The following is a 14,644-nucleotide window of genomic DNA, read 5'->3' as shown; positions in this document are numbered from 1 at the left end:
ATACGAAGTTTGAACGGACTAGACGATATTCTAGTTCACAAAACAGGACTAAAGTCGTCGGCGCAGGTTTCTTAGTGAAACACTGGATTAAAAAAAAATTTATAAAATTTTTGTTAATTTTTATTTGCCTAAACTCCCTACATGTACGTCTCCGTGGTGCAAAAATTACCAAGCTCAATTTTCTAAAAGTGAAATTCGTAGCCAGTTTCCTTCACTGTTTGGGTCACGGAAACTTCTAACCGAGAATTACATCACGATTTGGCCAGGAGAAACTCCTGACACTCGATTTCTGATCATTATGGCGAACTTCACTTTTTAATTCGCAAAGCATTATTACTCGCATATGACGTATAAACCGTGGCGCATTCACCATTACCATACAGTACAACTCCACCCGAATTATTACACTTTTTACGACGCCTAAAATATGAAGATAATGCGCTTTCTTCTTAAAATTAATCTCAAATTAATCGCGTGTAGAACCTGTAGAAAGCTAGCATCAATAACCACTCCAGCAGGTTTTAAAAATTTCTCCACATAAAATTACCTCATGGGACTAGATCCGGTGGATGACGTCAAAATGACTTGTCACGACAGCTCTGTCATTTTATTTTCTTTAAAAGATAAAGGTAGTAAATCTTGTAACCGATCTTTCCCAGCCTGTTTTAGATGGCAAAGTGCATTTACAGACAATGAAAGGAGAATTTCATCTAAAAATGTGGTACCGCAGATCCCGCAGAACGGATATTGTGGGTTTGCCTCGACATGACCCTTCCCACATCTCTCCGAAACACACATTAACATGCAAATCGTAAACGAAACATTCATTGACGTCTCGTGGTAGTGTTTTTTAGCTTCCAGCTTGAGCCCTTAAAATTTAATTAATCACGTCATCTACCACACTGATAAATTCCGCAAAAGTGCTCTGCAAGAAACCTCACGAGTACAAAATTATAATAAGGAGACAGTTGTTGCATTCTGTCCGATTTCAAGCTGCTTTCGACCTGACAGAGATTGGTCCAAATTTATGTACATGTTTTCGATTTATACGAGTCTTGCGGCCCTGTCGAGTCATGCTTACCAGAAAGGAAAAATCACGAAGTCTTTTTAATAATTATTGAAACCACCTTTGTCTGGAAGAACGTGATTAGCATACACGAGAGCGTCACACGCTGTCGAAGACGTGTATGAAAATAATGTGTTTTACTCTTAACGTACACAATCTAACGTTGATATTTTCCTACTTGAGTGGGTTTAAAAACCCCTCCAAATAAAGTTAGAGGGATTTTTATAAATTTTTTCAATTAAAATTAGCTGCACACCAAGCTCATTCTGCAACGTTTATTGGGAGCGCTGGAATCTGCTTGAAAACCATGACTAAGAGTTTTTTCGTTTTTGTTTATTTTGATCTGCCTGAACTCCCTACAAGTACGTCTCTGTGCACCTCTCTGTGGAGCAAAAATTTGGTCAAACCTTTCCTAAAAAAACATTAGAAAAACATATGGTGGAAGAACGCATTCGCCAAATTCAATTCTCTAAAAGTGAAATTCGCAGTCAGGTTCCTTTACCGTTTGGGCCTCAAAAATGGCTCTTCTAACTGAAAATTAAACTACAATTTGGTCAGAAAAAAATCCTGAGAACCGATTTCTGGTCAATATGGCGAACTTCACTGTTTAGTTACAAAACATTATTAATCACATATGACGTAGCAACTAAACGTCACTGATGCCCTTAAAAACCGTGGCACATTCACCATAACCAGACAGTTATCTATTTGACGACTTTCAAGATGGTTAAAATATATGAAGATAATGTGCTTTCTTCGTAAACTTCATCTCAAATAAATCGTATCTAGAACCTACACAAAGTAACTTCAATAACTATTTTAGCAAGTTTTAAAAATTCTTCCCAATAAAGTTACCCGATGGAACTGAATTCTTAAATCTAAGAAGTGAAAAGTTCTGAAGAAACGACGTCAAATGAAAGTATTCACTAGTATACAGAGTTTGAGGCGTGATTTGCTTTATGCCACTTTTCAAACTTCGATCGTCGATAGCTTAAAATTTTGAATAAGTATAAAAACATTGTGCTGGGATTTATATTTTCGATTTCCTAATAAAAATGAGTTAAAAAATCTTCTCTGGCAACTGAGCTCTTTTCAAAAACAAGTGACCAGCCCTACGCCGCCACTCATTTTCTGTATTGATTTTAAATCATTACCCCTTCATCTTAGAATCAAAAACCTTTCATCGAACAGGTCCACTTGTTCTTTCTTGTCTAGAACAACGAAGCCCCAAAGTTCGAGGCATTGTAGGGCTACGGGAGGCATCCGCCCTTTTGTCGCGCGAAGCCCCGCTGCGGGCCCTTGATGTCGGAAAGAATTACAGTGCGGGGAATAGAGTGTGTGGTTTTAAAAGAATTATTAGGGCCCACTTGAACGAGACGGGCTCGTAAATAAGACGACCCTTTGAAAAGAAACCTCTTTAATGTTTTTGTTTAATAGATGTATAATTAAAGAGGTTTTCCACGTAACCACAATATCGTTATTAAAGGCAATAAAGCACACATTTTAATCTCAGAAGAAAAATTGGCCAGTAAAACGCGGAAAGCGGGCTTCGCAATTACCCAATAAAATAATTTGGGAATGTTTACAACCCCGGAAACGCTATCTCTAACAAGTTGAATTAAAATTCATGGAATAAGGATGATAAAAGGCCCCATATCACAGAACACAACTTCTCTGTGATAATGCTGTATCGCAATGGTTCTTCTTGGGAATGAAAGTTACCAGGAAACTCTCACGTAAATCACCAACAGGTGGTATAAACGCACGTTTATCACTTTAAATACCATAAAAATTATTAACGGCCCCAGTTATAGAACTATTTCGATCTTTTTTTTGCACCGGCATTGCCGTGGTGTCGTGCCATTTACTGGTGCCATAAAATGGTTCGCTTTCAAGTGGTATTTACCGGCTGTTAAGACCTTTTTGCCATAATAAATAACGAGTGTTGAATCGCATCATCCCGCATTTGCGGATAGAAACATGTAATTGGCAATATGTCAACAACCCATCGACCGCTTTCCACAGAAAAAGCTTGTCATCGTCTAATTTCCTCCAGATTTGATTTCAGAGAAGGCTCGGAGGGTTGCCAAGAATGGCGGTAGCCAGAAAATGGACAAAAAGACGGGAATTAAATGCATGCGGAATATTTCTGGCGCCTCAGGGAGTTAAAGGACCACATCCTGAAGCCACACGTGTACAATAAACTATAATAGTTGTGTTTTAATGAGACGGCCGTGTTGGAGAAGGAACGGGAAAATATTACGGCTATTAGTTCTATCGAGGGATATTTTCGTTCGGGATGGATTCAACTCAGTCTCGCAGTTTTTTCTTCAATTTTAATATCTTTATTTCGCTCAAAGATTTTACTCAAGGAAGCGGCCATAAACCGCGTTTTTGACCTATCTCAACGTCTTGCCTCTTCGTGACTAACTTTAAAGCTTAATGGCCGACGCTGAGGTGAATATCCTGCTTCTGAAAATGTCGGGACCTTCATAAATTTTATACGACCGTGCAGCTTTGCCCCAATAACTCCAAGTCACAGTAAACGGAGAAAAGAAAAAATAACCTGAGGACGCATATTTCTAATTTGAGTCATAATTTTCAGCATTAAGATATACACCATTTCCAAGAAAGAGCTGTCTGAGTTTCGCTGTGAGCATACTTGTTGACGTCACCTTTAGGTGGAATTATTGTGAGTGGCAATAGTCTTTCAATTTGAAACACCGCTAGCGCCACCGGTGGGTTCGTCTTGAAGCTTTTGATTTCGAATTAAAATTTTCCTAACGACTTCCGCTGGCATTAATGGACGCGTCAATTTTTGATTAATAAATCGAATAATTTGCTTCAAAATAATTGCGGAGAAGTTTAGTAGAGTTTAGCTTGCGAGACAATTAATTAGCAGTGATTTGGTGCTTTAAATGCGTATCAGGGAGTTGTTTTATTGATATCTTGGACACATTGTGGAAGCTGAGCTTGAAAAACCCTGCTCGGTAAGAAGACTCTGTAGTGCTCTAGTTTTAAACAGAATAAAGGCCCAGAAGGTCGAGAAGCTCAAATTGTGATTACGTAAGTTATGATAAAGTTTGCGGATTGTGAATAAAAGCCTTAAATGTGCGGAAAAACTGCTAAAACTGAGTTGATTTGTCTATATGTCCTTGGTTAACTTATAGGAGCACCGCTTTGCAGCTCTTTGGTTCCAGTTATGCTTTGGCTAGTGTATATGAGTGTTTTAGCACCTCACTTGCCCTCTTATGGCAATTTTTCACGTTATCAGGGTTCAATGACTAACTTGCTAACAAATTTATCAGACAGATAGTGCAATAAACATGTTGAAATAATAATACAGTTGCATATTACGTGTGTTAGCAGTTTAGTCCTGGATCCTCCTATTAATTATAGATAATGACCGATACGTTAAAGTACTGGGAACTATCTAGAAGGAAATCTCCACGGAAATTGTGCAATTAGCCAATGCTCCATCTGTTTTGTACCGATCATCTTCTTGGTAAAGTAAGCCATAAAAACTAAGGGCCGGTTTTTCAAACTCGTGGTAACTTTGCCTGCAAGATAATTTCCATAGATACGGTTGACAAATGGTCCGCTGTAACTTTGTTATTTCTATGGAAATTATCTTAGTCGCACAGTTATCATGAGTTTAAAAATCCGGGCCTAAAAAGGGCACTTAACATAAAGGTAATTAAATCCTCCTCCTTATATAACGACTTAATTCTGCTAATTCTGTTATGAATACTAAACAACACAATGTACTACTGTGGTGTTTTACGTCCTTTTTCTCTTCATTGAATGCCATTTTATGACTTCCTCTTGTTGCGCCTGTTGCAACTGCAAATTCCCCTCAAACACGCCTCTAATGCGAAACCAAATTCATAAATCCTCTAATGCACACATGCAGCTGGCAAGCCCCCCGACCTACCACAAATAATGAAATCTGATAGGCAATTTGTTGATCGTGTCTAGATCGGTAATTTCTATTGCGGTACAAGAATTCGCTTGTACTATTTGATCCGAAAGACGCTGTAAATAACATCTTTTAACCTTATTAACAACGTTGAACAAGGTATAAATTCCGACGTAAGCCATTTTATTACAGTGAATTACGGGCTCATTTACAGATTGCTCTTTCCAGGTGCGCACTTGTGGCCTTAATATCTCGCAAACTATTACCGCCTAGAATTTCGATTCTGATCTGTTATTCCTAGATATTACCTGTTATAACCTTTTTGGTGTGAAATATAACGAAAAGTTGTTATTACCGCAGAGTTACGCCCCTGTTGCATCAAGCACTTTTAAAATTATTCAACAAACTCGCCGTTGCTGGAAAGGTCAAAATTCCGTTAAGATATAATTACAGATTTCTGAAACATTGTGGAACATGTCGCTGGTAATAAATAACAGAAATTCTAACATAACTGGGTAATGACCGCGAATTTTTTCAGCGACTCTGAATTACGACACTGTGCAAAGAAAGTATGTCGGATCTTTTTTGATGGAAACATTGGTGGAACTAATCGTTTTTCTTTCAGATTTGAAATTCCTGAAAAATCACAGAGGCATCGGTAGCTTTAGAAGAAACATCAATTCCTCGAATGTGGGGCTGTGGCCTTCGGTCTTCAATTTGGCCACCAAGGCTGTCATATCTGCCAATGCTACTTGCGGGGCCCGTGCCAGAGAAGAATTTTGCAAGCTCTCAAATGAGAGTTCAAAGGGGCGGTAAGTCTCCAGTTTTCTTTCTCTGAAATTTATAGTAAAAATGTGTTTTTCAGGTGTGGAATTTGCGACGATTACAGCACGGACCCGACGAAAAGGCACCCCATCAATTTGGCCATTGACGGAAGCAACCGGTGGTGGCAAAGTCCGGCTCTTCTTTATGGTCCGGAATTCGAGTTTGTGACCGTCACTGTTGATCTAAAACAAGTAAATGTTCCTTGACCATGGACATATAGAACATCAAAAGCTTTCAATAATTTGGCTCTTAATAAAACAAACTATCTCTGAAAGGTTTTAACTTTAACACACCAGCAATAAACTCGCCTACCATATACGGTTCCGTGGTTGGGCAATGGGAGAAAAATCGTCATGCGAGTCTCCGGGCAAAAGCGGCATATAACCCCGACACAATTTATGGCTTTTTTAGTATTATCGGAAGGTATTACAAATTTATTTTCAGCAACGATAATAAATAAAGTAATCGTAAATTACTACGGCTGAGACAGACGGTAACTTATTTGGAAACGTGTACTAAGTCGCCCTTTCAATGGTTGAAACACATATAGAGAGGTGTTAAGTTTTTTTATGCTGCTTTTTAGTTCTTTTACTCATGTCCTGTTAAAGGCTTCACTTAGAAAAGACATCAGCGCTTTTCAGCGCAGGGAAAATTCAATGTAATAGGTTGCATATAGTTTATTACAACGATAAATAAAGTTAGATGAAATTTAGAGAAAGCACGAACGGCCATTAAACGGATTTCTTGTCACTCGCCATTTTCTCAAGGAAACTAAAATTCATCATTCATTTTAAATATTTTATATCTTCAAGCACTTTAAATATTTCCCTATAAAAATGCTCAAAGTAATATACAGGTATTTCATTCTGAAATGTCTCATTTAAATTGCAATTTCTTTACATTTAATAGAGAAATCAAAGAACCCGAACGATAAATCGCTATAGCTATCGTTTACAACCGAGGTCGGGCAACTGAATCCCTCAGAATTGATACCGTAGACACATTTATCAGCGCCTTTTTTCCCTTTTAGAAAGATCACGCCTCTCACCCGCGGCAGTGTTAAAGGGAAAAGGGTCCGAATTAACTAAATTCTGACCGAAAGTCTGGAAAATGGCGTTGCCGGAAAAACACAGGTGATTTCGAGTTGTTGGATTAATGGACCTTGTATTGGAGCTTTTATTTACCTTCCCACCCTCCTCGGCTTCTTTGAGGAGAAATGGTTGTTGCATTTTTACTAGCAATAAGACAAATATTTTCGGATTTTGAACCCAATATGATCTCTTCTTGCAAATTACCTTCTCTATTGTGGTCGCCTTTCAGCATAGAAATGCAGGAAGGGAAGCACACATGCTCGGAACATTTACTGTTTTTAGAGCCCTTGTAGTCGTAAAGTCGTTTATTTATCGAAACACCTGGGGTGCACGTGCAAGCCCGATAATACGCTAATTTCCCATTTCTCCGTACCCGTACATGTCAAGCCAGCTCAACCAAGAAGTAAAGAAGTTCTGGAATATTATGCCTTTGCGGATAACATCTAATTACGTATTTAATATCCTGAGAGATTCAAATTCCAAAACAAAATTCCAACCAGCATGTAGTTAAGAAAAATTCCCGTGAGGTCCGCCTAAATAGCTTTGGCGGTTCCTGGTTTTATTAGATAAAATGGTTAATAAAAGAACGTGTCAAGTGTGTTTGTAGTATTAAAACAGTAAAATGTCAGACTGTTGAATAAATAAAAAAGGGTCGTAAGTTACGGTTTTAACGAGAGCCCAGCGACCCTTCGCCGAGCTTAAACAACCCGCTCAAAATCCCAGTTTATGATTTAAATTATAGTCCCATTACCATATCTCGAAGAAGGCATAAAGGAGTATACTTTTTTTATGTACCTACCTGATAGGCCTATAAAATAAGTTCTCATAGTGGTTTTTCCTTCATTTACATTGGAACGAATGCGATTTTTTAAAAGATTTTATGGCATTCAAGGAGGTTGTAGATTAATTTAATAGATTTATTAAATGAAAAACAATGGATTTAAGCCACGAAAACATTTCAAGTTAGGTTTCTCTGGTTGCATACTCTGCGCTAAAAACTGCTAGCGCCACCTATGAAAACCACTTCTAGTTCTGAAAGTTCTATCAACGGCTAATTAGAATTTATGAAGGAGAAATATTTCGTTGCATATATGATTTATATTTGCGAAAAATAGTTTAAGTTATGGATTTCTAGTGTTTACACAAAAATATGGGGATAAGGAAGTAGGCAGGAAGTAGCCAATCAGCTTGTAAATTTCCATTTTATAATTTTATTAGGAACTTTATATTCATTACACCTACTCCCGCGTAAGCGCTAAAAATTCCAAATTTAAATATTTCACTTTGAAATGATCTTGGGTGCAATTAGAAAGGTTTAGCTCGTGACAGAATTAATTCATGGTGATTTAATGCAGAATTGCTTATGGGAAAAAGGATCCGGTTGTACATTCACAATATTCACAAATATAGTGAAATTGAACTTAAGGCATTGTCTCATTATAATATTAAGTTTCAAAGAGCTACAAAGTACAAGCAATTTCGGTACATATCTCTTGTAAATGGAAAATATTTGAATAATTCTCCCCCAAAATTAAGAGACAAAATATAGATTACATTTCTCGAAGTATCTGTTGCTCCCCCAGTTTTACACCAATTTTACTTCCATTTTTCTCTGTTTTATTAAAAGGTCTAAAGAAACTTTAGGGCGTAAAAACCAGTGGCGGTATCCATCTCCTTAAAATGGATATATCCTGTCTGAAATAGAAGGGAAAAAATTATATTAAAATTTTGAGCTGTTGCCTGAAGACAATTCTAATCCAGACCATGCAATTACTCTTCTACACATGAAAATCAGTGTCGGTGCATAGTTCTCCCATATGGAAAATACTCGCCATATCCTGCATTGAAAAAGTATTATTAAACGTTTTCAAACGTCGGGTGTTTTATTAAAATGTCTAAAACAGCTTTCTCACACAAAAACCAGTATCGCCCACATTTATTTGAAATGGAAAATACGTGAACGCATCGGTCTGATACGCCTCTGATTCAGAAAGTTGAATATTGCAATGACGGTTTTGTGTGTTTTATTTAGAGCGCTAAATCAGCCCTTGCACTTGAAAATCAGTGCCGGTGCGCCTTTTTTTTAATGAAGTATACATGTACGCACAGGGTGTATCAGAAATAAGTACGTTAGTTTGAACTAGTGGTAGAACGCTTCAAGGGCAACAACTTTCTCCAATACTTTTTTTTCGATCGTCCCTCGTCATCAAGATAAAATTAAAAATAGTTTTGAACAAATTTCACTACTCGGCACTAACCTAGTCGACTGAGCGATAATCACATTCCAAAGAGAATCGCAAAAAAGGTTGGCAAGTTTTTGTACCTACACCGAATTTTTAACGTCTGAATTGTTTACGATTATTGGTGATTCATTTTTTAAATTGTAATGCAAGATTTACTTATAAAGTAAGGTCATATAGTCAAGTAGAGTTTTATGTTAATAAAAAAGGATACTTTAAGCAAATACAAAAAGTTTTAGACTTAATTTATTCATAAAAAGTGCTCAAAATAACCACCATTATTTTCGAAACACCTCAACAACCGCCGACGAAATGACTCTTCAACCCTTTGTAATATTATTGGGTTATTTCGAGGCGATATAGCCAACATGCTCCGTACGTCTTATAACTCTTCAATTGTGTTTATCGGAGTAGCATAAACCACACTTTTCATGTACCCCCACAGGAAAAAATCACATGAGTTTAGATCCGGAGATCTGACGGGCCGTTTTGTCCATCCAGCGTCTTGGAAAATTTTCATTTAGCCAATTTCGCACTGATCTCGGGTTCTAGCAAAGTGTCCCGTCCAGAAGAAACCACATGCTGACTCGAATATTCAGCGGAGCAGTAGTACATGTGTGTATGGCTCCTGCGAGCTTCAGCGGCGTTTTCGCCGGAGCCACCACATGCCAAAACCATGCCCGTGTATTCATTATTTGAAAAATGAACCATTTTTAATAAATTTAAATTGCTCCACTTGTCGAAACACCGAACGCAAAGCCGGTCGCAGTACCAAATAAATTTGATTCGTTGACGAGAGTACGCGTGTCAGCATCTCCGATCCTTTTTTTCTGAAAAATAATGGTAACCCGCTAACAAGCACCATTGGCGTGTCGTGAATTTTAAGGGGGGGGATGTGAGAATGAAAAAGTGGCTTTCGAGGAAAGTGGTATATAGAGAAATGTTGCCCTTAATGAGATCTATCACCAGTTAAAATTAGCGTACTTATTTCAGATACATAATAAGGAAAACTGCCTTAATCAAATTATGCATTAAATTCTCAGAATATCTCCCTGATGTTGCGAGCCTTGCCACCTCAGCAGTTTTTTCCAAAAAGAGAGCTACAGCGCCTTTTTTCCTTTTTTTTCACGTATAAACCAGTGTCAGTGCACATTCGGCACTCTGACGCGTAAAGCCCAATTTTCGTCTTGTCTGTTTATATTACCAGCCGGATGGTAATTTCGATGAAATTTAATTACCAAAACCTTTGCTTTTATTTCATTGTTTTTTGGGCGTAAAAAGCACAGAATAACAGCTTTAGTGAATTATCACATCCTCCTAGAATTAGTTAACATTTTCAGGGTTGACGCGCTGACAAATTTACCAGGCAAATAAGTACCCTGGAAGTGATAAATTTAATTATCTTCCCGATAAATTTTCCGGTGCATTAATCTGATGTTATTCAAGTCCTGTCACAGTAATATAAAATAACACGATTTCATATCATTGAATTATTATAGAACAATGAAAACGTTTTAATGCACGTGAACTAGATTGTCACGTCCGTTGCAGTGTAAAATTTCGCCCCGCATCGCCTCTCGTATCTTAATTAAAGCTAATGGTTTAATTGCCTAAATTGAATTGCACCTGATGCTTTCCAACACTGATTGGCACGTGTCATGAAATGCTGCCGCTGTAGTGTATCGATTTAATGCAAGTCGGAATTATTATGAAATTGAAACAATTCCGTTTAAAGCGGCTTCCCAAGGAGGAATAGAAGAGACCACACGCAAGTCTTCAATACTGCCATTCGGTTCACATACACGTTCAGCATTTTATCCACCTCTTCAGATGTTTTGTTGAATGCGCTAACGTGACGGTGCTTGTGTTTTGAGAGGTCTTAAACCGGCTTTAAATAAATAAACAGACATCAGCCCAGATGTCTTAGAGGGCGGAGGGAGGTGAGGTGTCCCGAAACAGTCCCGATGACTGACAGACGTTCAACAAATATGCCCAAAAAGAGTTATAAAGCAAACAAGCTCCGTGCGTCGTTGTTGACCATCATCAATCAAATGGTACCGGGCTCAAAACTAACGGCCTATTAGACGCAACAAAAGTACTCATGTTTCTTAAAGATAACAATCTAAATCCACTTAACCCCGACATATTATCTTTAACGCGGTGAAAATCAGGTTCTCCGATCGAAATCAATCGATGGGAACAGGATTATTCCATTTCGGACTAAGCCCGATGCGTCGAGGAGATAACTCGAAAAATGAGGCTAGATTAGAAGGGGATAATGCTGACATGGAGGGCTTTAAAGAATGGAGGGTAATGAGGACACTTGCAGGATTAATTTTTTAGTACTTAGCCATAAAGCTAAAATAGTAACGAGCCCTCTCACAATTCTTCATATCGATTCCTCCTGATAATTGGAAAGTGGAGAGGAACTGAGCGCATCAGTAACTATGAGTTTACCAGTAGTTATGAATTTAACGATGCTTCATTACATCCTCCATTTTAACTTTATTATTAATTAAACTCGATATCGGTTTGGCATTAGCACGCCCGGGAAAAGGAACAAGACCGAAAATCTGAGATCAGAACGATGTTCATTGATTAGCCGACTAACACGTTAATTCAAACAATGTAGGAGTTTAGCATTTTTATGAAAATTTCAAAATTCCGATCTCTAGGAGCCAGCTATGCTAAAGCTTTCTCTGCGGCATTTTGAGCATCCTCTTGTTATAGAGCTCCTCCAATTTAGAGTATGCCTCAATGACGTTAAACCTGACCTGGGAATGCTTCGGATTAGATAGATACTTACTTAGGAATTTGTTAATACAAGGAGATTTTTGATTTCGAACGTTTGTAACGGGGAGAAAGGCGGTGGGAAAACATTTACGTCCTCTTTGGGAGTTTTACGTGGCAAAAAATGTTATTCCACGTGATTAGGTACCGGAACCAAATTCAGCCTTCCCCATCTCGGTCTCAGTATTCGATGAACGGAACCTCCTTGGACGTCACACGCAGTGACGTCAGATTTCCAAGGCTGCCATTGGCCAGAACGCTGAGTTACACACTTGAACCAACCAATCAGGCTGCGGCTTTCAATTAGAAATTTTCGAATCGCGCCCTGTCAGGCTGCGCTTGTGACGCACATCGACGTCTTTGTCGGACACGCAAAAGTCTCATTTAAAACTTTAAATACGTATAATCAAGCTCGTTTGTTCTTGCCTTTCCACCGTATGTTCTCAGTTAACTGTTCTCGAAAAATTCCCCTCATAATTCCCGCGAAAATTTCAACAATTCATCTGAAATAATTTGCAATTAAGAATGTTCATAAAGTCCAAATAAAAGACCATAATTATTGGTAGGTAGGCGAGTTCTGCAGGAGAATCTATTGTTCGGCCAAATAAAGCCGCACGAGAATCGTATATGGCCACATCAGAAACCATTAATTAAATTTTATCGATAAAGGGAGTTTTACCAAAAAATATCGATACATTCGTTTCATTGACCTCGAATTGAACATCTGCAAAACGGCTTAAATAACTTGTATTTCCTTTAGTAAATGCAAAAACTGCCTTAATCGACCTAAAAATCGGAACAATGTGGCGAAAAAGCCTGCTGGTAACATGTAATTTCTTCGCAGCCGTAATTTCATATTAAAAGAATATAATTTGCCGTTCCGAAAGACATTATTACCTTTAATGGAGATATTTTGCTTAATGAATAGGATGGTAAATTTTTATGGCTTTTTGCGCAAAAGCATCGCAACGGGTGGTCCTGTGCCGATGCGCAGGCAACTTTCAATTTAAATAATTAAAATCGAATAAATCAAACGCCCAGTTTGTTGCTCGTCCAAACCAAACACAAACTCATTTCCATAAGGAAAAAAATAATAGAGGATTTGGGCCCGAAAGGCGCCCTTAAGAAGACAGGCCTTAATTGAGCGGTCTCCAAGCTAAGCCGGCGTGTTGAGGACGAGACACGGACTCACTCCGACAAATCTCCTTTGATTTTTACCACCGTTTGTTCTTTTGCAGATATACCAAATAGGCTACATAATACTGAAAGCCGGCAACTCGCCGAGACCGGGCTGCTGGGTCCTGGAGCGCTCCCTGGACGGGGAGCACTTTGAGCCTTGGCAGTACTTTGCTAGTACCGAAAAGGAATGTCTGGATCGGTTTGGGATCGCCGCGACCAGCAAGGGGAAGCCTCGGTATTTCACTGATACCGATGTGATTTGCACCACGTTCTTCTCCAAGCTCATGCCCCTGGAAAACGGAGAGGTAATGAGACATTTTTCTGGCTACTACGTACAAGAGATAAATTTGTTGCCGCCCCCAAGTGCATATAGGAAATCCAATAAAACCTTCAATAGACTCCTAATAGACTATCATACTGCAAATTAAATAACCTCATCTACGGTCAGCCAATTTGAATTACTTGCCGGAAAAACTCAATTTCCTCTCACAGCTGATTCGATTATTTCGACCCATATTTGAATGTTTTGATTTACGACCCCAGAGCATTCAGATTTAAAGTATACTGTTTCAGAATTTTAATTGGAATATGTACAAACTTAATAGGCCTGGTGAAATTTAAAAAGAGGGTTCCACGGGGGGCCTGGGCTAAGGCCCATGCCATACGTTTTAATTGGATATAATCGTGATTTAGGCCAACGCCAAGACGGACAAATTAATTTAATGCGTATACCGATAGATCTGTTAACGGTTCGCTTTATGAAAGTTATCATATGGCAATCGATAGATTTTATTATTTACTCAAAAATACCGCTTCTCTAGGTTCTAAAGAATTTTCTGCGCTTCAGGTCCACGTGTCTTTAATCCAAGGCCGTCCGGGGGCTGAAGAGACCAGTCCGGAACTTCTGGAGTTCACGAAAGCCAGATACGTGAGATTTAAGTTCTTGGGCTTGCGAGGGAACTTGGAACCGGTGCCCAGCTGGCTGGGCCAAGACAGGAACAAGTGGAAGAAGCTGTTTTACTCCATTAAAGACATAGCAATTGGGGGTCAGTGCGTTTGCAACGGTCATGCGGAAAATTGCAGACATAACGTGGCGAGTGGGGTAAGTGCAAGTGAACGAGAAAATTGTTTATACAGCGCAACAGCTATATGAGTTGAGTGATTAAATTATTAACGATGCGCTGACTGCTGGGCAATTCTGCTGTATAAAATCGTTTAATCGATCTTTGTGTTTTTTCGCTTGAGACGCAAATATTTCAATAAAAAGGCAAATTGATTTTGCGCGTGACACTTCGACTTGAAAATGAACCAGTTTAGGACGTCTTCAAAATTGGATTCCTCCACTGTTTTCAATCGCCATTTCACCTTATATTGGTTTTATTGCATCGGCAAGTGCGCCCAGAACATTCCCTATTCCCCAGATAATGATCGAGTCTTAATGAAATTCCTCCTCTTTCAATTAAAATTCATATTTTCTCAATGCCTGAGTAATATCTACTCGAAAGACGCATTATCCGTCAATTAAATGAAAAAG

The 14,644-nt window shown here is 38.6% G+C and overlaps 1 protein-coding gene across 1 annotated transcript in view; it reads left to right on the top strand.

Moving 5' to 3' along the window:
• The window catches only part of wb (wing blister), a 79,889-nt gene that overhangs the window by 19,743 nt on the left and 45,502 nt on the right, over positions 1 to 14,644 (top strand). The window contains exons 2-5 of the mRNA XM_066406954.1: positions 5,611 to 5,797; positions 5,851 to 6,001; positions 13,170 to 13,415; positions 13,958 to 14,212. Of these exons, the coding sequence (XP_066263051.1) occupies positions 5,611 to 5,797; positions 5,851 to 6,001; positions 13,170 to 13,415; positions 13,958 to 14,212 (839 nt within the window). The remainder of the gene's footprint in view (positions 1 to 5,610; positions 5,798 to 5,850; positions 6,002 to 13,169; positions 13,416 to 13,957; positions 14,213 to 14,644) is intronic.

This window comes from Euwallacea similis, chromosome 3 (genome assembly GCF_039881205.1).
Source record: "Euwallacea similis isolate ESF13 chromosome 3, ESF131.1, whole genome shotgun sequence".
Classification (NCBI taxonomy): domain Eukaryota; kingdom Metazoa; phylum Arthropoda; class Insecta; order Coleoptera; family Curculionidae; genus Euwallacea; species Euwallacea similis.
The sequence above is the reverse complement of the archived record's forward strand: the minus strand, read 5'-3'. Positions and strand labels throughout refer to the sequence as shown.